The sequence below is a fragment of the Mchenga conophoros genome, linkage group LG7 (assembly GCF_057382185.1).
Source record: "Mchenga conophoros isolate Kocher_MC1m ecotype Shallow Benthic linkage group LG7, M_conophoros_male_GT1.1, whole genome shotgun sequence".
In the NCBI taxonomy this organism is placed as follows: Eukaryota; Metazoa; Chordata; class Actinopteri; order Cichliformes; family Cichlidae; genus Mchenga; species Mchenga conophoros.
In genome coordinates this window covers 35,005,962-35,028,644 of record NC_140532.1, presented here as the reverse complement: position 1 = coordinate 35,028,644, position 22,683 = coordinate 35,005,962, and the positions used below count along the sequence as shown (strand labels likewise).

Here is a 22,683-nt window from a genome sequence, read left to right as displayed (position 1 = left end):
TACATGTTGACAATATAAACAATGACTGTAAGAAACAGTTTTAAAATACTTGATATAGCGTTATTATCACTTTGGCCTTTTAGGTCAACCTATTGACCTTGAGGTCAAATGTGACATAATAATTGAAATCTTTACGTGGTACTTTCTATATGTTGACACACCACAACTGTAAGAATCATAGTTTCTAAGTTATTAAACCTTTTGCCAAGTTTCAACCAATAAATCATTAAGTTGACCTTGAAGGTTGTAAGCGCGTCTTTTAACTGGAACTGGCAGGTTTGAGTCTATTACTCCAGTTCTTTCCGACCTGCACTGGCTCCCTATTAAATTTCGTATTGATTTTAAAATCTTATTGCTCACTTTTAAAATCATAAGTAACACCACGCCCAGCTATCTTACGGATCTCCTCAGCTGTTATATCCCTGGGAGAGCGCTTAGATCAGCAGGCCAAATGCTCCTGGTGCGACCTAGATCTCGGCTCAAGACCAGAGGTGACCGCGCATTCGCCACTGTCGCACCCTACCTCTGGAATAACCTCCCTCTAGCTCAGTGGTTCTTAACCTTTTTGGAGGTACCGAACCCCACCAGTTTCATACGCGCATTCACTGAACCCCTCTTTAGTGAAAAATAAAATACGATTTTTTTCGAATTCAAGACATACATATGTTTCTTAATGGTGCACAAAATGAGCCATGCATGTCGCAGCGGAGGCTCTACTGAACCCCTGAGACCGACTCACCGAACCCCTAGGGTTCGATCGAACCCAGGTTAAGAACCACTGCTCTAGCTATTCGGGTGTCTGATTCAATTCAATCTTTTAAATCTCGATTAAAAACTTATTTGTTTAGCCTTGCTTTCCCCGCCTCCTAGAGCCCGCATTTTTGGTGTACTGTAAGTTATCTTTTTCGCTTTATTAATAATGTTTTAACCTTCAGCCTTTCGGGTTGTGCCTACTATGCCTGGTGTATTATTGGTTAGTTATGTCACCCGCCTGTTAGTATATTTTATTTGTATTTGTATTTATTATTGCTCTAACTCGTTCTGTGAAGCACTTTGGCATACCTGTGGTTTTTTAAATGTGCTATATAAATGAAATTGTATTGTAAGCCAATTTTGAACGGATGACCCCACTGTACACTTGAATAAAGTTGTATCAGAATTTATTTAAAACTTTTAAAGGTATTGTGTTTACACACAGAGTGACAGAATGACATGTACGCATAAACAGGACCAAAAAATACAGCTTCAGTACGACTGCAGTAACCAAACTCCTATTTGTGAAGGTTTTTTGGAATTTCTGTCTCAAATCTGTGATGCTTTGGCTGTACTTTAAATCTAATTAGCTAATACGCAGATCGATACAGATTTTTTGCCAATTCATCACAGTTAATCACTGTGTTCTCACAAACAGATTGCATTTAATTGCCAACTTGACCCCATTCAGTCACAAACTGATAGCAGACTGACACATTTATGCCATTTTACATGAAACGACTTTTCTTCTTTTTTCTTTGTTTAATAAGCAAGTCCTGATTTTTGAAAACTGTATGTATTTTTTGCACATTGAGCTCCACAAACCACATGCCATTTACTTACATATAAAACATTCAGGATCTTCAGTACAGTACACAGTATTTTATTTTTTGTTTTGTATAAAGGTGGTATCTTCAAATATCTTCACTCCTCTTACAGATAACTACTACATTTATACAGATGCCAGATATTTTTCTCACTTTTTAATAAATTTTTTTTATTTTGGGCCTTTGGGAATTCCTTCCAAACTATCTTGGATTAACAGAGCTTTATGTCCTTCTACACCCTGCCCATGTTGAGTTAATCTGTCCAACCTTTTGCAAATCTGGCAAAAAGGAGGTGAAAAAAAGTCAAATAGGAAGATATTTTTCAGTAGTTCTGTTACATACCACACAATCTTGAACTGCTCCAAGGTAACTTTGTGTCCTTGAGTCAGTGAGGAATTTGACATCTCGGTAGGCCGGGCCCAGTCTGTGTCCTGAGTGGCAGGAGTAGGTAACCTTCTGTACAGCTGTGCCACTGTGCAATCTCAGAAAGCGCATCTGGACCACATTAGCACCTTGATAATAAAACTATAAAAACATATTAGAGTTATCAGAAATGCTTTATTATAAATCAGGCCAAAGACACTAAATAGAAGGAAAACTGAAAAAAAAATACATTAATTATATGTGTGGTAATATAAATGCATTATTATTATTGTTATCATCTCCTGTTTTCTTTGTGTAATGTGAGGTGTTTCCAGCTGTTTAGCCTATTTTAGATCATTATTTTGGTTTCCAACCATATTTACAAGCTCAAGTGGAACCTGCAGTCCCAGCTCCAGGAGGCGACTGTTTCAGCAAATCAAGTTCGATGAACTCAATGTATATGTGTCCAGTAACAACTGAATATCAGTGTTTTAGAGGGTGTTTTATTTACTCAAGCATAAAATACATTTTTATTTAACAAAAAGAAAGGCATCAAATGATCTTTGATGGCAACAAATGTCTTCAGAAGGCTGACTCTGGCCCCAGGGCCTTATTTTTGATATCCATGCTTTAGACTTTAGCTCTTCTCCCAGTGTTTCATCCTCTTGTGTCTTTTCCCTTGTATTTAGTCCAGTCATGTCTGTGTTTTCCCCATTTAGTTATCTCACTTCCTGTTTGTTGTTGGGAGGTTGTGGTTCCTTGTTTGTTGTCTAGAGTTTTGTTTCTTTTATCTCGTCTGCTTTGATTCTGTTTAGCTGTGTCTCGTTTTCCTCTATTTTCTATTTCCAGTCCCCCGGTCACCCTTTTAGAAATATGTAGTTGCCGTCTATATATACAGCAGAGCATCAGTTGATGTTTTTTGCCTTGTGTTTCCCAGCTTCAGTGGCATTTTCCCTAGCGTTTATTCCCAGTTTAGGTTTCTGTAAGTAGCCTTTTTTAGTTCCCTTTTGTATTTTTGTGTTTCATCTTTTGTATTTTGGTCAACAGTCCAAATAAATGGCTCATTTTTTGTTTAACTCTGTCAGTCTGTGAGTGTGCATTTGGGTCCTCATCTCCACTACATATACATGACACCATGTCATTAGCAGTGTCTCTTTTCCCTGTTCTGATGCTTGGTTTGAACTTTAGCAGGTCGTCTTGACCATGTCTACATGCATTAAGCTGCTGCCACATGATTGGCTAATTAGATATTTGTGTTAACAAGCAGTTGAACATGTTTACCTAATAATGTGAGAGTACATTTTCCCCACTTTAGAAACTTTTGCCTATTTTGTTCATCTAGCCAACTTTATAAATGTAACACCAAGAACTTCTTGCCTAGCAGAACCCAGGCCCTAGAATTAATGTTTAATTTTGGCAGTGCCACCCAGAGGTATTCACTCACCTGAAATCCCCGATTCAGCTTGCTGAGCCACTGAAAAGATCCTTCCTCGGAAAAGTCCTCCATCCACGCTTTCGTTGGCAGCTGTAGGCAGATGAAAAGAAGGCACAATTTCGTTTTCAGACTGTTGCTAATGAAATCCTGAATTACCATGCTGCTCAGACATGACTAAAGCAGTATTCGACTCATGCTAACCGAAACCAATTCACATTTCTCTTTGGTTGAGTGAGTCAATTATTTATGTAGGCTGGACTATATTAGAGTAGATAGGGTGAAAGGTGAGTGTGTTTTGTGGTTTTAAACAGACTGAACCAACCATGAAACCAGGAAAACACAATACAATGAGAATAATAATAGTTTCTGTCCTTTACATGACCTGATACCCTTCAGATGAATATAAAGTAATTTAGCCATGCATTGCTTCATTCCTTCCTGCAACCAGACAACTTAGTTTTCTTCATGCATACCTCTGACTGATGCAAACAGATTAAATTTGAAACATTTAATAAATGAGGGGTGACATGCAAATTCAGTTAAATACATTTTATCTAATATATTTGATGTAGCTCATTGAATTTAGTTTTATATAAGAGACAAGAAATTTTGGAATTGTCAAATCTGATCATTTCTAGGGTACAGAAGATCTCAGCATTGAAATTAGCAAATCAAACATTTTTAAGTGCTTATTACTACGTTATTCCCACTCATAGCTTCATAACTGTTCACACTTAAGTTGAAAAAAGGAGAAAAAGTGTAAAAGTGCAAAAGAAATTTCCTGTTTAGAGACAAAGATACAGATTCAAGTTAAAGTCACTACTGCAGAAGCATGAGGTGAATGACGATTCACCTACAATACAAATACATTAAATGATAGTGGCCATGTCCTTGATTCAGAGGTACAATTTCCTGCAGACTTTCTCTGCTGATGTCTTTATACCTGAGAGTCTTGAGGATGAAGGCAGGTCTGTTTTGATGTGGAAGAGAAGCTGCAGTAAGCCAGCAGGGCATCGGCAGGACTGCCCTGGTTGGGGTCAATGTAATACATTCCTGTACAGAAAGGTTAGCAGGAAATGAATGAGAAACCCAGGGACCAAAGTATTACAGTATGCTCCATGCTGACAGTAAAAGCAGTGAAATACAGGGAGCACAAGAACTTCAACATGCTGGCCTGTAAAAGGAAAGCATTAAAGAGGCTGGAGTGTAAAAATATGTCTTCTGTGAACTATTAATATCCCCGTGGCAACAAGCAACAGGATTGCTGACGATCTGCAAATTTGGATCTTTGATAGTCAAATAGAATTACCCATATTCATTATCATTTATATACAAATATACCTTAATATATGTACCAACATATACAGTGGGGCAAAAAAGTATTTAGTCAGCCACCGATTGTGCAAGTTCCCCCACTTAAAATGATGACAGAGGTCAGTAATTTGCACCAGAGGTACACTTCAACTGTGAGAGACAGAATGTGAAAACAAAATCCATGAATCCACATGGTAGGATTTGTAAAGAATTTATTCGTAAATCAGGGTGGAAAATAAGTATTTGGTCACCTCAAACAAGGAAAATCTCTGGCTCTCACAGACCTGTAACGTCTTCTGTAAGAAGCTTTTCTGTCCCCCACTCGTTACCTGTATGAATGGCACCTGTTTGAACTCATCATCTGAATAAAAGACACCTGTCCACAGCCTCAAACAGTCAGACTCCAAACTCCACCATGGCCAAGACCAAAGAGCTTTCGAAGGACACCAGGAAAAGTATTGTAGACCTGCACCAGACTGGGAAGAGTGAATCTACAATAGGCAAGCAGCTTGGTGTGAAAACTGTGGGAGCAATCATCAGAAAATGGAAGACATACAAGACCACTGATAATCTCCCTCGATCTGGGGCTCCACGCAAGATCTCATCCCGTGGGGTCAAAATGATCATGAGAACGGTGAGCAAAGATCCCAGAACCACACGGGGGGACCTGGTGAATGACCTGCAGAGAGCTGGGACCAAAGTAACAAAGGTCACCATCAGTAACACACTACAACGGCAGGGAATCAAATCCCGCAGTGCCAGACGTGTTCCGCTGCTGAAGCCAGTGCATGTCCAGGCCCGTCTGAAGTTTGCCAGAGAGCACATGGATGATACAGCAGAGGATTGGGAGAATGTCATGTGGTCAGATGAAACCAAAGTAGAACTTTTTGGTATAAACTCAACTCGTCGTGTTTGGAGGAAGAAGAATACTGAGTTGCATCCCAAGAACACCATACCTACTGTGAAGCATGGGGGTGGAAACATCATGCTATGGGGCTGTTTTTCTGCCAAGGGGACAGGACGACTGATCCGTGTTAAGGACAGAATGAATGGGGCCATGTATCGTGAGATTTTGAGCCAAAACCTCCTTCCATCAGTGAGAACTTTGAAGATGAAACGAGGCTGGGTCTTCCAACATGACAATGATCCAAAACACACCGCCCGGGCAACAAAGGAGTGGCTCCGTAAGAAGCATTTGAAAGTCCTGGAGTGGCCTAGCCAGTCTCCAGACCTCAACCCCATAGAAAATCTGTGGCGGGAGTTGACAGTCCGTGTTGCTCGGCGACAGCCCCAAAACATCACTGCTCTCGAGAAGATCTGCATGGAGGAATGGGCCAAAATACCAGCTACTGTGTGTGCAAACCTGGTAAAGACCTATAGTAAACGTTTGACCTCTGTTATTGCCAACAAAGGTTATGTTACAAAGTAATGAGTTGTATTTTTGTTATTGACCAAATACTTATTTTCCACCCTGATTTACAAATAAATTCTTTACAAATCCTACCATGTGGATTCATGGATTTTTTTTTCACATTCTGTCTCTCACAGTTGAAGTGTACCTCTGGTGCAAATTACTGACCTCTGTCATCATTTTAGGTGGGGGAACTTGCACAATCGGTGGCTGACTAAATACTTTTTTGCCCCACTGTACAGTATGTATGTATTTGTCAATATATTATATGCTGATAAAATAGATAAAATAAAGTTAATAATCTCTTCAAAGGGAAAAAAGTCATAAATGGAAAATAACATTTATTTTAAAACAAAGCATTTTTCTATATACACAATGCTGCTGGGAAAAGAATTCATGCATTTTACTGGGTGATGTTATTTGAAACAAACTGATTTTGAAACTTGATATCAGCACTTAGGGACTCTTAGCAAAGTGGCAGTAAAGCATAAACAGCAAGACAAGAATTTAAATCTACCATCTGTGTTAAATGAGCCTAAATAAATGCAAACATTTCACAAGGCTACTTACCCTCCATGCTTCGGAGGTAGGTGAAGTACAGGGGTAATGTTAAAAACCAAAGCACTTCAACTGGTTTTGCTCTAATAACAATATGTATGTATAAATAGTATAAATAGGTTTAATCCATAATCTTAAGCAGCTTATCCAACTATGAGCACAGGGAGCCTATCAGAGCTGACCTTGGGAAAGAGGTGGAGGTGAACCTAATAGATTCTGCTTGTTGATTATATGACTCAAATTATTTTAGAAGTACTGAAACAGATGGACGCTTTGTTGTAAGGTGAAGTTCTGGTTTAGATGGCCTAAACCACACGCTGAACCACACTACACAGAGAATATACAGGTCAATCATCTACAAAGCCTCACTTTAGCTTTTACTCAAAACCAAATAAGAGAAAAATAAACTAATCTTTTTTCATTTCTCCTCTGAAATGTATTCTATTCTGTAAATCTATTCTATTATAGCACAAAGCTGTAATGGAGCAGGAGACACTCATTTAACCCTTTTTTTACTCCATCTAGCTTGGGGATCGTTCACAATCGTTCAGTGTTGCTTTAGTGTTTACTTTAAAGTTTCAGTAACTGACCACTGCTGTATTCAGGGTGACAGAGCCAGAGCTCCAGACAGGTAGTAGCTGGATGCTCTTTGCTGCCATCAGGAGGATCCAAAAGCAGCCGAAGCTCCTCCTGAAGAGTATCCAGCAACGTCTGGATCAGAAGGTAGTTGGGCTTATCTGACATGTACATGAGGTCCTGGATATGGGAAGACAATGAGGAGAATATGATTCGGCCAAGTTTAATGTTTAGAGCCCATGTAAATTTAATGAAAAATAATGATTTTGATATGAAGGGGTTTTTAAAAAATTCTTATTTCTTTATATCTCTATATCTTTAATTTCTGTCTTTCTTTTTTAAACACATACTGTTTCCAGTTGTTGGAAAGAAATGTTTTTTAATGTGCAATTTTAATCGAATATTTCGTAACAGAAAACAACAATTCCAACATATAATTGGCAATACAGTTTAGAAACTACTTGCCTTGAGCTGAGACAAGGTCATGTTCAGTGACTTTCCGGGAAGTCCGGGAATGCCAGGTGGACCCTAAAACACAAGATTAATCTTCAAATGACTAAACCGAAACTATTATAAACTAGCCAAAATAGATAAAAAGTATTATATCAATCATTTGACATAACTGGGAATAATTCTGTTATAATATCTTAGTATAATGTAATTCAGGGTAATTAGAATTAAACTGTACACCCTTGTTTGGGTTTTGTTTCAAGCTTTCCAAACAAGCTTTGCTAACCCATGAGAGCAAATTTGGGGCAAACACAGTTTCTACTCCACCCAGATCAGATGAAGTAGGAAAGATGGGAACGCCCTGCACCCAGGTATTGCAACAGACAGAAAACTGTTTGCATTGTTAGAGCAAACATGATAACCTAGTGTTTTTTACCCATCTGTTGTAGACTTACCGGCAGCCCCTTCCTGCCAGGTGGACCAGGCAGACCTTGGTAGCCTTTCAATCCCTGCAGGGAGAATTATATATAATAGCAACAATATAACAATACAATTCCGTACTCTTCCACATGGCAATATCAAACTGTTAATTATCACATACACCGATAAGGAAATAAAGACTGCTGCATGATCACATTAGACTGCCAACTTCCAAGTGTGACATCTTTATGATTATGTGAGTCACTTAAAAAAGGGGGAACAGGCCATTTTCTTCACAGAGTGGTGAGTAAGAGCTGAAGAGTGTTTGATATAGAAGAACAAGAGAGCTGGAGGTGATGGTTTCATACCTTTAATCCAAACAAACCCTGCAAGAACAGAGGACAGGGGAAGAAAAGGGCATTAGTGTGATTTTTCAGTATGAAGTGCATTTATCGACTTCCGACTGCTTTTATCAGCTGCATTAAGAGCCTGTCACCTGTACCCTTGCTGATTTTATAATCTTAGTCAATGGACATTTTTTTTTCTTAAGACACAGTGGGTTGAACAGTTATAAAGTGCTTCTGAATGATGATTGATTTCACAGGCTGGTAGCTGAAGAACAGGGTAGGCTAACAGACAGCAGTCTGCCTTTATGCAGAAATTGCAGCGGTTATTATAAAACAATAACATTTGTCTTCATTTTTCAGACATACCCTGGCAAAAAGTGTCTGAGCAAAACATGTGAAATTCTTGAATTGAAAACATAAAATATTGAAAAAGTCCAAGATATATCTTCCTGACTAAACTTTGCATATCAGAGGGGGGAAAATGACAAACAGAAAAAGAAAAATACAACAGTTAAAGAGGGCTGAAAAATGTATCATGAATAAAAGATGTTGCATAAGCTTGCCATACTCAAAAGTATATTAAAGATTTAGAGAGAGATAATACTTACAGGCAATCCTGGCATCCCTGACATGCCCCTGGGCCCTGGCAGACCAATGTTTCCCTAAGACAACATCAGTATAGTGAGAAACATAAACATCTGTCAATCTTTAACATCATTTAAACACAGTTACACATGGGAAAATTCAAGGCTTTAAACCCGAGAGCTAACAATGCTGCAGTCTTTTTTTGTGTACCTGTTCCCCTTTTGGACCCTCTGGACCAGGCAATCCAACAGGACCACGGATACCCTAAAAAAAGGAAAATCCCAAAGCAGCAGTGATGTAATGTTTCTAGTGTTTTTAATGGCCCCAGTAAATAAAAACCAGAACCACCTGGATGAGCGTTCTTTGATCAGAATGAACCACTATGTGAATCCCATTTGGCATTTGTCTTCCTTTTGTTATTTTCCAAATTATCTTGATATATCCAAACATATTAAACAGTCATTTACATCCCACAAAAGACTACAACTTAAATGATCCTGTTTGTTTTGTTTACGACTGTTTAAATCTGTTAACTGCTCCTACCTTCATGCCATCAACTCCAGGTAGTCCAGGCAGTCCCATGTCTCCTTTGTCACCCTAAGAAGATATGAAACATATGTTAACAGACAGGATGAAAGACACTTTGAAAGACCTTTAGAAAGCCTGAATAAGTAGTTGGAAGCAAAACATAAAGAACTAAGGGATGACCCAAGACTTTTGAACAGTACTGTAGTCGGTCTTAGTTATCTTTTTACTTGTTTACCTTTTCACCCCTTTGACCTTGATCACCTGACTCTCCACGTAAGCCGGGGATTCCCTTGGTAAAGAACACAAAAACACAAAAACACATCACATAAAAATAAACGCATTCTATTTGTTAAAATCATTCATTTGTCTCCAACTCACTGAATGTGGTAGACCAATGAAGAAGCAATTTCAACAATGATGTATGGATGGGTAGGTGCACAAATTCACTTACAATGAGTCCTGACCATCCAGGGAGCCCCACCGGTCCTGTGTCTCCCTTTTCACCCTAAACAATAAAGCACAGTCTACTGTTAGGTCATATCTCATATTTAAACCAACTGTAGGGGTTACACAAAGCATATAGTTGTGTTCCCACCTTTGGTCCTCTCTCTCCCCTGGGCCCTCTGACTCCAGCCTTTCCCCTTTTCCCCTGAGGATGAATACGCCATGATAAAAAAAGAAAAGTAATAATATTGATAATATAGAGATCATCTTAGCTTCATCACAACTGTGGACTCACTGTTACATCCTTAAAGCTAGTTCCAGTCACTTTGTATACAGTGGATACTCTTCTCAACATAACTCCCAGAGAATTTGTTCCTCCTCCCACAGTCACACGGGGAATATTTTGCTTGTTAGCGTGTAAATGACTAAACTATGGCGCTACATCCTTACATTACATAAACCTTTCGTTGACCTTACCCTCCTTCCAACATGACCCCTCTTCCCTGGTGAACCAGTCTTGCCTTCTTCTCCCTGTGGAGCAAAACACAAAGTGGGAAAGTTATTTGAAAAGTAAAAGCCAAGAATTCACATTTTGGACAGAGAGGACAGATGGTTTGAAAGAGGAGTGAAAGAAGCCATCTATGTCCACTGTGAGCGACCATCTTTGAGCAGAGGCGGTGGCTTACGACACCAACTGTCTACCATCTATAATCCAGTTTTGAGATCCCTCCCCAGATGCCTTAACGCCCACTCACACCCTGGGCCATCTGACCTCAGTAAATCACATGATAAGGTGGGGCCAGGTTTCACAATGAGCTCACCCGAAACCCTGGCTGATTGTGACCCACACCTGTTTTCACACCTTGGCTCATGTGATTAGGTAGAGGATCATCAGGGGGTCCTTTGTCCCTCTTTGGGGGGAAACTCCCACTGGGTTTAAATCTGGGACTCTCCACCATTTGACCCTTAGAACTGAAGAAGCTTCTCGGATGAGAGGTGAAACGTCTTCAAGCAACTTAAAGAAGTCCAGACGCTTTTTTCTTTCCAAGCTCCTTAGACTACGATGACCTGGATGACTGAGAACCTTCACAGACACAAAAGCCAAGAATGTATATACACTCAAATATATGGCACCCAAAGGTGACAGTAAAGAAGATATAGGCAATTTGTCCATTTTTATGAGGAATCATAAGAATAGGCAAATGTCTCATGAAACTTGTTGCGCATTACTTTAAAGCTGAAAGGTGATTATAGGCATTCCAGGTTACTACCCTGTCATGTGACTCTTGCTGGAATCATCATTTTTTTGCCCATAGTTGCTTAAGTTATCAAATGTCATTCATCTTCTGTGTTCTGTGGTCACCATATTGCTGCAAAATGCTTCCCGTGTGGGTGCAGCTGAATATTGCATTTTGTGCAACACATTAGTAGGGCCTCTTTAGTGTTTTGTGCACTTGTTGCTAGCTGAGATAGATTAGATAGATAAGATAGATGATAATTGTACCTTCTCCCCCTTCATGCCCTGTTTGCCTTCAGGTCCCGGTCTTCCTTGAACTCCCTGCAAGGACAATTTTTTTTTCTCATTAGCGGCTTTCTTTCAGGCACACAAACACATCGTGTGTACACTCTGTAACCAGGAACAGTAATTTTAAACAAGCTGGCATGTTTTCATCATCTATAGTGACTTTATGCTTTAAACTGCACTCACAGGAACACCTATAGGACCTGGGAGGCCCTGGGGTCCCACCTCTCCAGGAGGCCCCTAAAGAAAAGAGAAGATAGAAAGAGAAGTTACAAAGTCAGGGCTGTTAAGCAGGAAAAGTGCAGTCTTTACAATTCAAAATAGTGGTTTGGTTTTCACCTCTAACCCCGGCAGAGCCTCAGGACCCTGAATTCCTGGAAGACCATCATCGCCCTGCACAAGTGATCAATATTAATATGAGGATGTTTTTAAGAGGTCATATATTATAGACAGATGCAGTTTTTAGATTTAATGTTATTATTAAGATGGCAACGCACAATTATATTTTAATAAATGTTATACAGTGGAGTATACATATAAGACCTAAATCAAACTAACCGGCTCCCCTGGTGGGCCTGGAGGTCCTGGCTCTCCCTTGAGTCCCAGTTCCCCAGGCTCTCCTTTACTTCCCTCGTGTCCCTTTGGTCCTGCATGTCCTACTGGACCCTGCAGGAGTCACAAATGTGGTACAAGTCTTGTGACATATTAGTAACATCTTTGATTTTTCCTTGCCCTTCAAATCTGATTACATTTAACATAAGATAACATAAGAGAATGTGATTTTGAAGTAGAATGCTTCTGTATAATCCTGTATACAATTAGATGCCAGGTAAAGTAAAGAACTGTGCTGAGTACACCTCTTGTACACAGTACATCTTGTACACCTGCAGGTACTTCAGTGGTCAAAGGCGTTTATTAAATTACTTTGGCGATTATTTATTTTAAAGATCGTAATAAAAATTTTGACTGTTGTAGTATTCTGCTCGACCTTTCTTTAAATTACTTGAAAATAAAGTTCTGACTCAAACACTTAACTGACTGATGTTTGCTGGGATAGAACAGAAAGTAGCACAATGCTGAAATATTAGTTTGAAACTTTGAAACAACTTTCTGATACTAGCAGGCACTTACAGGTGGTCCGAGCCTCCCAGGATCTCCTCTGACACCACGTGACCCCATTATCCCCTAGAAACATGAGAAAGAGAAAGTAAATTTAATTTTACATATATATATGTTCTACACACTAAGTTAAAAAAAATATTAAAAGGAATAAAAAGTTTACCTGAGGGCCTGCTGAACCCGGCGGTCCAGTAATTCCTACGGGCCCATGCTCGCCCTAGAGAGACATGGATGAAGACCTTTTCAAATCACTGCTTAAGTATTTCTTTAAACAGAGCTCTGCAGGTTCTGGGCCCTATACCAGAAATACGTTCAGCATACCCAGGGTAGCTTTCTGTTATCTGGATTCACTTCACTGATCAGGATACAGGATCACATTTAGCTGGTTATCAATGTGCTAATTTAACTCGGGGTTTCCCCAGTTCACATGAAAGGGGTGGTGTTGGCAGCATACGGCCAATCTAAACAGGACTTTCAGAGATCATGTGACTGTTCTTCCATAGAAAATGATCCCTATGAGTGTCACCTACTCATCAAATGGTGATTATTAAAAATCTATAAAGAATGGTAAATGGCCTGCATTTGTATAGTGCTTTACTTAGTCCCTAAGGACCCCAAAGCGCTTTGCACTACATTCAGTCAGTATGTGCCGGACACTGGCGCCACCGGGCCCTCTGACCACCATCAGCAGGCAAAAACATAAACGGTATAGCAGTAAAAGCCACCACTGTTGTAAAAAAAAAAAAAAAAAAAAGACGAGATGAATTTTGCAGCAAATCATTTATTTGGATTAAACTGGATTGATTTAAACATAAATCCTTCGTAGGGTGGTCATAGAAGGAACTAAATATTATAGTGCCCTATAAAAGGTTAAATGGTGTCCGCAGCCTGATGAAGGAGACTTATAAAAGAGATGTAGGAAAAAAAATAAGGACTAAAGTTGCATTTAAGAATCTATATTTATTACTGATGCTCATCAGCTAAAATCCTCATAGTAAAGGCCTCTGTACTGTAAATAAAGAATATGTTGATTAAAAAAAACAGGTCAGTTTTTTCCTTGTAAGGAAAAGGTCCTCTCAGCCAACCATGTACGAAGCAGAAATTATCATTCATTCATTAAACTATGACTGTCAGCCTAAAAAAAAAAAAGGAAGAGCCAAAGCACATTAAAGCTGAGGATTCTACTGACTTTAAGGTTACTTGTGGAAAAACAGGGGTGGCCCTATAGATGTATTTATTATTTAACAGCAATTTTCAGTTGTGCTGCTCAGAGGCAGCTGATGTTGAAAAAATCTTCAACGTCTGTACTCAGGCACTAGATGTGTGCTGTGGGAGTGTCCACATGAACAGCGCACAAGCCCACCCCTTGGCACGGTACGCTTAACCATTCCAAAACTCAACATTACTCAAATAAACTGAATTTTGGGGTGAAATGTACTGAGGCAGTGTATAGATAGCATGTTGTGAGTAAACCTACCCTGCCCTGTTTGGGCTGAAAATAACATGAGCTGTAAATTCAGAAAGAACATATTGTGTAAATTGTGACTGACTCATTGATGCAGCATGTATATATGTTCCTCTAGTGCCAGGTCTCTTTCCCCTTGTTGTCCTTAGTCTCTTTCCATGTTTGTGTGTCCAGGTACGAGGCCTCATTCCCTCCAGCAGACTACTGATCATTCACACCTGCCCTTCAGTAACTCTACTGAGCAGCTATGCATCTAAGCTGGCTTTTCCTACCAAAGTGATAACGGCGTTCATCAAGCTGCTAGACTATTGGGTTTGAGCCTCAGATTATCCCTGACTGATGAAACGAGTCTGCCTACAGCTATTGCCTAACTCCTGCCTGCCAGTGCAGACCATCTTCTTTATTACGACTCGTCCATTAACCCCGCATCACAGTAAAAATAAACCAATTGAAGTGTCTTTCTGAGTCTGAGCCTCCTTTTAGGCTTGACTTCATTGTGCATAATGAAAAGCACTTCAAAAGTTTGCTGAAACGTCGTGAAAAAACATTCTTAGAGGGCACGCTTAAAATTCTTATTTGGAATTATGTACTATATAAATCTTAACAGCACTGTGACTCTTATGAGAAACCGTTTTGTTACCTTCTCTCCCTGAGGTCCATCGGGACCTGGACGTCCTGGAGGACCTATCATTCCCTGAAATGAGAAAAGAATCACAGCACAATAAAGCTGCACATTAACATCAGTTTGCAATCTGCAGAGTTGTGAGGGAAAAAGCCAACTGTGTGTCATTAAATATCAGTCACAGCTATAAACTATTCAATACAGGTTAATTCAAAAAGCACTCTAAGCAGCATATCAAAAGCATCAATACTCTACATTCTGGTATTCAACTCACCAGTAACCCAGGCAGGCCCACAGGGCCTAGTTCACCCATCAGTCCTGGTTCACCCTGTTCAAGAGGAAGACATCAGTTTCCAATGATTTTAATAAATCTGAATGAAGTTCTTTGTTTAATTTACAGTGATAGATCTTAGATAATCTATCCTTTGTGTCACCCTTTTGCATTTCAGTGCTCTTAAAAATTGCTCTAATAAATCTCACTGTTGGTGTTTTGAAATTGAACAAGCTTGAAGGAAATGTGGGTAGTGTTACTAAAATGTAACATCCAACTTCCACCGAACTGTTGAGTACACATATTCTCACCATCAGTCCCAAGTGGCCCTTCTCCCCCTTTGGACCTCTGTCACCATTTTCTCCGAGGGGTCCCCAGGGACCCTCTCGACCAGACAAACCAAGAGGTCCCAGCTCACCCTGCACACATTAACAACAACATGACCGGTAGTGCAAACATCACCCAGAGAGAACTCGCCTGCTTGTTCAATATATTGTATTTTTAACTAAACTGAAGCTTACCTTCTCCCCCTTGGGCCCAGGATCTCCAACTTCACCGGGAAGTCCAACATCCCCCTGAAGAAGATGAGGGAACAGAAGTTACTTAATGGTTCAGTCATCAAGGAAGCCTACAGTGAGGTAAAACCAACATATTTTCCTTCTTCATAAGGCAATGTTTTACATGTAATAAAGAATCAGATCTGTCAGAAAACTCATGTTTGAGAAGATTATACGGTTAGTTTGGCCTACAGCTTTCAAGCACGACTTCTCGCAAATAGTTATGAGGACATGAGGAGGTATAGGGAAATATCCCCCGAGCCCAACAGCCGGGTTGGTGGAAGGGTTAAAACATGAGGATAGGAGATTTTTCTCTGCTTAAATAGACCATCAAACTGGAAGGAGAGTGAGGTTTGAGTGGGAAACAGTTCGAGCTGGCTGAACTAGATATCAGGCTTCACTTTGTTAAAAAACAATAACGCTGTTGTATTGCAGACAACAAAAAGATTATTAAAAGATACTTATCTTGCCACATCCTGTTTTGTTTGTGGTGCTTTCAGGGTTAATGTAGATTTAAAAAGATGTCATTGTTGACATGATTACAAAAACTACAAGCCACATGGTCTCTCTCTGCTCTTTCATAAAATCAAGACTTCATAACCTTAAAAATGTGAAATAGGTACTGTCATTACCACAGTATCAGGAAAATGGAATTCCACATTTTATGCACCACAAATGGGGGTTTAATGCTTTTCAAACCAATTTTATACTTTAAAAAAAAAACAAAAAACAAAACAAAGGACCTCAAATACCTTCAGATTTTCAGCTGAGAGTAATTTAATTCTACCAATAATTAAAAGCACATCTGTTGCACAACAATACACTCTGGACAGGATGCTTGTAGGATTCAATAAAGGAAACGGGGTTCTGGAAAAAAAGAATCACCACCAGTACAACAACTCTGTTATTTAAGAGACAGCAGCTGGACATGTGTTTCAACACCTGAAATAATTTAAGTAAACAAAAGATAATTGTACTTACCTCTTTACCGACTGGTCCAGATGGTCCTTGTAGGCCTTTTCCCCCCTGAGGTCCCCTCTCTCCTGGTGGCCCTTTAGAACCAGGTTTCCCACAAGGTCCTAAATCCCCCTGTCAAACAGGAAAGTGTAGGAAAGTCAGATATCAGGCTTTTGGAGGCTAAAAAGTTGTTAGTTATCAAACGTTTGTACCCTTGCAGACTGTTCTAAATCACTAAACAAAGTCTCCTTGGCTTCATGAGGTCCAAAAGAAAAAGTAGTTTAATGACTTCCACATTTAAGGTTCCTGTACCCAGACCAGACTGTTCCATTTTCTTAAAGTTGCTCAGCATGGAGCATTTAATGAACAGGCGCTGAGTATTGCTGCAGCTACAGAGGTGTCACATTTATTGTGAATTTAATTTCTGTTGCAATAAAAGAATTAAAGAAAATGTTCATCTGTGCCACTGATTAATACAAGGCACAGTGGTCCCTCGTTTATGGTGGGAGTTACGTTCCAAAAATAACACGCAATAGGTGAAATCTGCGAAGTAGCCAACTTAATTTTTTACAATTATTACAGATGTTTTAAGGCTGTAAAACTCCTCACTACACACTTTATACACTTTTCTCAGACAGACATGAACATTTTCACACTTTTCTCTCTTGCTTAAACACTCTCAAAGTTCAAACCTTCATAGAAAAATAAGTGCAGTATTATAGAATGGAAAAAAAAGGCACCCGCAGGTGATGGCGTTTCATCGACATTTTTGTGTTTGTCGGGGAGAAAACAAACATACAGTGCAGCACTTCAGAGTCACACTGCTACCAATCGAAGATTTATGTAAATTTGACAAGCTGAACGCATTCTGTACTGTACAGGAGACAAGGCACGAAATTGATTGACAATGGTCTACAGCCAATCAGGACGCAGAACACAATGCGCTGTAAAGAAAAAAAAACATTGAAAACTGCACACACACACAGCGAGGCTGCGAAACGTGAACCACGTTAAAGCGAGGGACCACTGTAACTTACAATTCTGATTGGACAGAAGTGTTTTTCAAGTCTGACTCTGACATTGTTATGAGAATAAAGACATTTTATTTCAAGTGTTTCCTCAATAATGGAGTCCAAGGTTTATAATTTCGGGTATACAACTTTGGTCCTGTTACCACTGACCTGGTCTCCTTTCCTTCCAAGTGGGCCCTCGATTCCTGTGTGGCCAGGAGGACCCTGATGAAAAATGTGAAAACTGCTTTATAGAACAGCAAAACTTTAAATTCTAATAGAAAAAACTAATTGGTGGCAAAAAAAAAAGGGAGCAATTAAAAAAGCCAATTAAAAATAATATTTTCTTTATGAACATTAAACAGGGCCTTAATCACACCATAGTTTATGTTCAAAGTATGGAACAATTACAATAAGGGTTGTATTGTAGGCTCTGTCATTATGGCTACTCAAGCATGAACCATGAATGTGACTTAGTGTTTAATTAATCAGTGTACATTTTATATAATAATATATAATATAAAAGCTAGTTCTCTTTCATGGAGCTTGCCATGGTGCACTGCCAAGTTATTCCAACAAAATGGACCAACAAAACAACGGCAGTTTAAAGTTGTGACGTTGCAAGAGAAATTTGAGAACGCTAATTTTACTGTACTTATTACAAGCACAAAGCAAAAACAAAATCGTTGCTGGTGACCGCACAAAACATTGTAACCTTTTCTGGACTGAAAATCTCTCTGCTAATCAAAAATACATTTTCTTTTTAACAAAACAGAATATCTGTCTCAAGTTATCTCATCAATGGATATTATGTTGACTCAACACAGTTACAGGCAAAGAAAATTGAGCTCAAATCTTACTACCAGGTGTCAATAATTCCTACACACTTTCTTTAAATCTAATATACAGAATAAGGAAAAAGTTCATAAGATTAGATAAAAGTGCCTTAAGTATTGATCAGCTGGCTTCAGAGGCCCAGCAGTTAGGAGAGGTAAGTGAAGAAATCAGATCTAAGAAGTTTTAATTGCTTCACAACAAAATCCACCAACCTGCTGTCCTTGTCGTCCCATGGGGCCTGCTTCTCCAGGTGATCCAGGTAAACCCTGGAAGTTTCAGTGTTTGAACATTAATGAAGGCAGAAATAAGAGATTGTCATTATAAAACATTTACATTACATAATTGTTGAAGTTTACTGTAATTTACCTTAGGTCCTCTTTCCCCCGGTTCCCCTGATAATCCATCAGCACCCTGCGGACCCTGATCAGATCCAACAGACATGCACGTCAGCTTTTATGCACTCTTGTGATGATTCAGTAGATTTTACATGTATTGAAAAACAAATAACATGGACATTTATCTCTCCATGCAACATGAGGTAACAGCAGTCGATGGTAGGTACCCACTCACTGGGATTCCTGCCTGCCCCTGTGGTCCCTGAGGTCCTGGAGGCCCTTTGCTTCCCATTGGTCCTGGTTTTCCAATTGCCCCATCAGGACCTGGTAGACCTGGAGGACCCTTAAAAATGACAGAAAAAAGAATACAAATTGAAACTTTTTCAATTAGGTTATTTTTTTAAAGTCTAATATAAAAACAATCACTATTTTGCTCACTGATTATTTTTTTCATTAATTTGGAGTAAACACTTCCTGAAGCACATCCTGTGATTTAATCACAACACATTTTTTCTCTTTAATGTGTACAATTCATCAATAACATACAATCAATTTTAATTTAAAGAGATTTTAAACCAATATATTTGCCCGTTTGCCTATATACATGTCTAACAAATGCAAACGATTGCAAATGAACACTTCTTCTGTTTTTATGCACCGCTGGAGCACGTCGATGATGAAATGACTGGTAACTTACTCATTTTGTGATGATTGTTTCATGGATTGTGAGTAATATAATACAAGAACGGGTTGCAGGGAAATCAGCAACAATGAATCAATTAAAACCCATTTATGTGATGTAAATACAGCATACTCAGTTTTATGGAAAGACAGCTCCCTCCCTGCAGTAACAGCTTACAACAGCTGCATCTCATTCAGTGGAGCTTTAGATGATCTTTAAATGATTAGTTTTATTTTGTCTTATTGTGGGAGTCACAGCAAGCCTGACCAAAAATAGCTTCATCAACAAGTCTGACGGGACAATCAGCAAAAACATAGAATTGAATAGTAAGTACTGCAGACTGGTTTTGTTTTCTAGGCAGACCTTCAACAGCATGCAGAACTACATATTCTTCAACACCTAATCTAAACATGCCACGTTAAATAAAGGAAAAAGCAGTGAGTGAGATTGGGCAAACACAATCTGCCCAAATGAAAATGCAGAGTGCAATCTTCTTTATTTAACTCAAACTTACTTGTGGACCCTGTATCCCTTTGAGGCCGTCATCTCCTAGACGACCCTGTTAGAAACAACAACAGTTCAACTTGTTGAAACACAGAATTGAAAGTCATGCTGTGATGGCTCTGAAAAGAATTTTAGCATAATGTTAAATTGCCTTTAAAACTGTCAGTTTGCGACCTTATTTAATATATTTCCTCACTTTATCTCTCTGACAGTTTTTTCATTTGCTCTGGTAAATATGCTATTAGCAAAATATCTGTAAATCGAATCTTGTTGGGCATGCTTTGTTCAGCTTATCACACTGATCATCCCAATTTAGCAGCAGGCTATTTTAATGATTAATGATGCTAGTGCTCATGCTGAATTGCCTTTAAATATTTACTGCAATTCTGTGAGGCTCTTTGGAATGTTTTTCTTCTTTTTAGCTTTCAGTTTATTCTAATTTAGGCATACAACGTATTGTTTGATGAATCACAATGCTGTTGCTAAACTAAACTAAATTGCCTGTAAGCCTGTGATGCCGTTTGGTATTTTTTAACATTTTATTTCTCTGACAAAGTTGTCCTTCTGCTCAGCAGGGGTTGAGCCAATGGATGATGGTGTCAGGGATTGACGATGGTTAAAGTGACTGGCGATAGTTCACCAACAAGGTGAACACATTGTACAACAAAAGCATGTACACCTCCAGTACTTGGTAAAATGTTCCTTAGTAACTTGTACCTCAACCTTTGGATAGCCATCAACAAGTTTCTGGTAAAAAAGGGAAAAAAACCCCCAAAAAAACAGTTTCTGGTATAACTCTGGCTGGATATTTGACAACTCTTCTTGGCAGAATTGGTAGAGTTCATTTAAATTGGTTGGTCTCCTGACATGGATGCCTCTTTTAGCATTGTTCATAAATTTTCAATAGGGTTGAGGTTGGGGCGTTGGGAAAGCTATTCCAGAAGCTTAATGTTATTCTGCTTTCCAAACTGAGTTTTGATATGAATTTTGGATCATTCTTCTGTTGGAACAGCTAACTGTGTCCAAGTTTCAGCATGATACTATCATCACCATACTTGACAGTTGATACAAAGCACTTAGCTTTGAAACCCTCACCTTCCCTCTTGTCATTGAGCCTAATAGCTCAATCTTTGTTTCTCTGACCATGAAACTTTTCTCCAGAAGGCAAATGGATTTTCCATGGTGGCAGCTGCTCAATTTAAGCTGAGCATGAATGAGTTCATTTTGGAGCAGCGGCTTGTTTCTTGGTCAGCACCATCTCAGTAAAATAAAACTCTGGCTGTGTACAGTGATGCTGGTGTTTCAGCACTTTCCAGTTGGTTGTTCCTGGGTTTTCTTGAAAATCATAAACAATTTTCTTTATATCTGAGGGTGATATATGGTTTTTCTTCTGGACCTTAGCAAAATGGCGACAAATCCAAATGTCTTGTACCTGTGTACAATTGTTTGAATGAATGAGCTTGGAATCTGCAGCTGTTTAAAAATGGTTCCAAGACAGCATCCTAACTTGTGTAAATCTATAATTCTCCTACTTAGATCTTAATCTTCCTTGGACTTTCCTATAACTCTGACTATTGGTCAGTCCAATTTGAGCAAATCCATTTTATGCTGGCAAAGACAAACTACCAAACTAGCTGTAGTCATAATCATAATCACTAATGAAAAGTTAATAGGCCTTTGCCTTATGAAGTTAAAAGACGTCATGTTTGCCTACTGGTGGTGGTCAGAGGGCCCGGTGGCGCCAGTGTCCAGCAGCCTCGCCTCTGTCAGTGCGCCCCAGATCAGCTGTGGCTACAATGTAGCTTACCATCACCAGTGTGTGAATGAATGGGTGGATGACTGATTGTAGTGTAAAGCGCTTTGGGATCCTTAGGGACTAAGTAAAGCGCTATACAAATACAGGCCATTTACCATCATCATAATTATCATCATCAAATGCAAGAAAACAAAAGAAGGATATTTCTGACTGTTGGGCTGATTTTTAAATCAGGGTTTAATTGCATTTGCAGAAATACTTATTCATCTTGTGTCCTTTTTTATTTTCAGTTTATTATTATTATAAATTATGATGTTTAATGTGATGGTTTCTCAAAGTGATATTTCACAGAGACACCAGAAACTTAACACTTACAACCAAATTATAAGATAAACCACCTTGTGAGGATTTGTCTCACCTGTGGTCCCCGGGGTCCCTTCTCTCCAGGAGGACCTTGCAAACCCTAAAAAAATGAAACAGAGTTAGATCATGCTCCTTATATCTGCATGTTTAAAAAACACTCACATCACATTGGTTGCTTTCTGTGGTTGATCAGCTATGGGATAAGTGGGTAAAATATGTTAAACCTACAAAACTGGATATTGCTGATGTCTTAGGTGATCAACAGTGTGATCTTATTTATGTATTTATATTTAATTATTGTTATTTTATCTTATTTATTTATTCATTTTTATGTGGGCACTCCTCCAAAATTGTAGAAAGTTCACACAAGCTGTAAAATCTTATGATTTACTGACATTGTACTAGTTCTATTACTTGATTTGTAAAGATGAATTGTTATCTGCAGATGAAGATTTTTTTTAAAACTGTAATTTTAGTGATCTCTGGCTGTAAAGATGTGTTTTAGGTTACTCAGTTTCAACCTGTCCTGAATCTTTAACCATAGCTAAGCTAGTGTAACACCAATACAAACTAAACACACTTAAAAGATATTAAGTTCTTTAAGTATCTTTAATGATTTTATGACCTGTAATTGACCTAAAAGCACATGTTTAAAAATTTAAGTTAACTTTT

The 22,683-nt window shown here is 38.9% G+C and overlaps 1 protein-coding gene across 1 annotated transcript in view; it reads right to left on the bottom strand.

The window, feature by feature from the left end:
• The window catches only part of LOC146570543 (uncharacterized), a 119,141-nt gene that overhangs the window by 3,551 nt on the left and 92,907 nt on the right, over window positions 1-22,683 (bottom strand). Inside the window, exons 37-67 of the mRNA XM_085279032.1 lie at window positions 22,067-22,111; window positions 19,903-19,947; window positions 18,942-19,049; window positions 18,738-18,791; window positions 18,584-18,637; window positions 17,706-17,759; window positions 16,549-16,656; window positions 15,532-15,585; window positions 15,322-15,429; window positions 15,014-15,067; window positions 14,758-14,811; window positions 12,816-12,869; window positions 12,665-12,718; window positions 12,092-12,199; window positions 11,873-11,926; window positions 11,720-11,773; window positions 11,516-11,569; window positions 10,489-10,542; window positions 10,163-10,216; window positions 10,019-10,072; window positions 9,803-9,856; window positions 9,583-9,636; window positions 9,250-9,303; window positions 9,063-9,116; window positions 8,476-8,493; window positions 8,143-8,196; window positions 7,703-7,765; window positions 7,252-7,417; window positions 4,322-4,431; window positions 3,388-3,468; window positions 1,923-2,105 (exon numbers count right to left, since the gene is read on the bottom strand). Of these exons, the coding sequence (XP_085135158.1) occupies window positions 1,923-2,105; window positions 3,388-3,468; window positions 4,322-4,431; window positions 7,252-7,417; window positions 7,703-7,765; window positions 8,143-8,196; window positions 8,476-8,493; window positions 9,063-9,116; window positions 9,250-9,303; window positions 9,583-9,636; window positions 9,803-9,856; window positions 10,019-10,072; window positions 10,163-10,216; window positions 10,489-10,542; window positions 11,516-11,569; window positions 11,720-11,773; window positions 11,873-11,926; window positions 12,092-12,199; window positions 12,665-12,718; window positions 12,816-12,869; window positions 14,758-14,811; window positions 15,014-15,067; window positions 15,322-15,429; window positions 15,532-15,585; window positions 16,549-16,656; window positions 17,706-17,759; window positions 18,584-18,637; window positions 18,738-18,791; window positions 18,942-19,049; window positions 19,903-19,947; window positions 22,067-22,111 (2,169 nt within the window). The remainder of the gene's footprint in view (window positions 1-1,922; window positions 2,106-3,387; window positions 3,469-4,321; window positions 4,432-7,251; window positions 7,418-7,702; window positions 7,766-8,142; window positions 8,197-8,475; window positions 8,494-9,062; window positions 9,117-9,249; window positions 9,304-9,582; window positions 9,637-9,802; window positions 9,857-10,018; window positions 10,073-10,162; window positions 10,217-10,488; window positions 10,543-11,515; window positions 11,570-11,719; window positions 11,774-11,872; window positions 11,927-12,091; window positions 12,200-12,664; window positions 12,719-12,815; window positions 12,870-14,757; window positions 14,812-15,013; window positions 15,068-15,321; window positions 15,430-15,531; window positions 15,586-16,548; window positions 16,657-17,705; window positions 17,760-18,583; window positions 18,638-18,737; window positions 18,792-18,941; window positions 19,050-19,902; window positions 19,948-22,066; window positions 22,112-22,683) is intronic.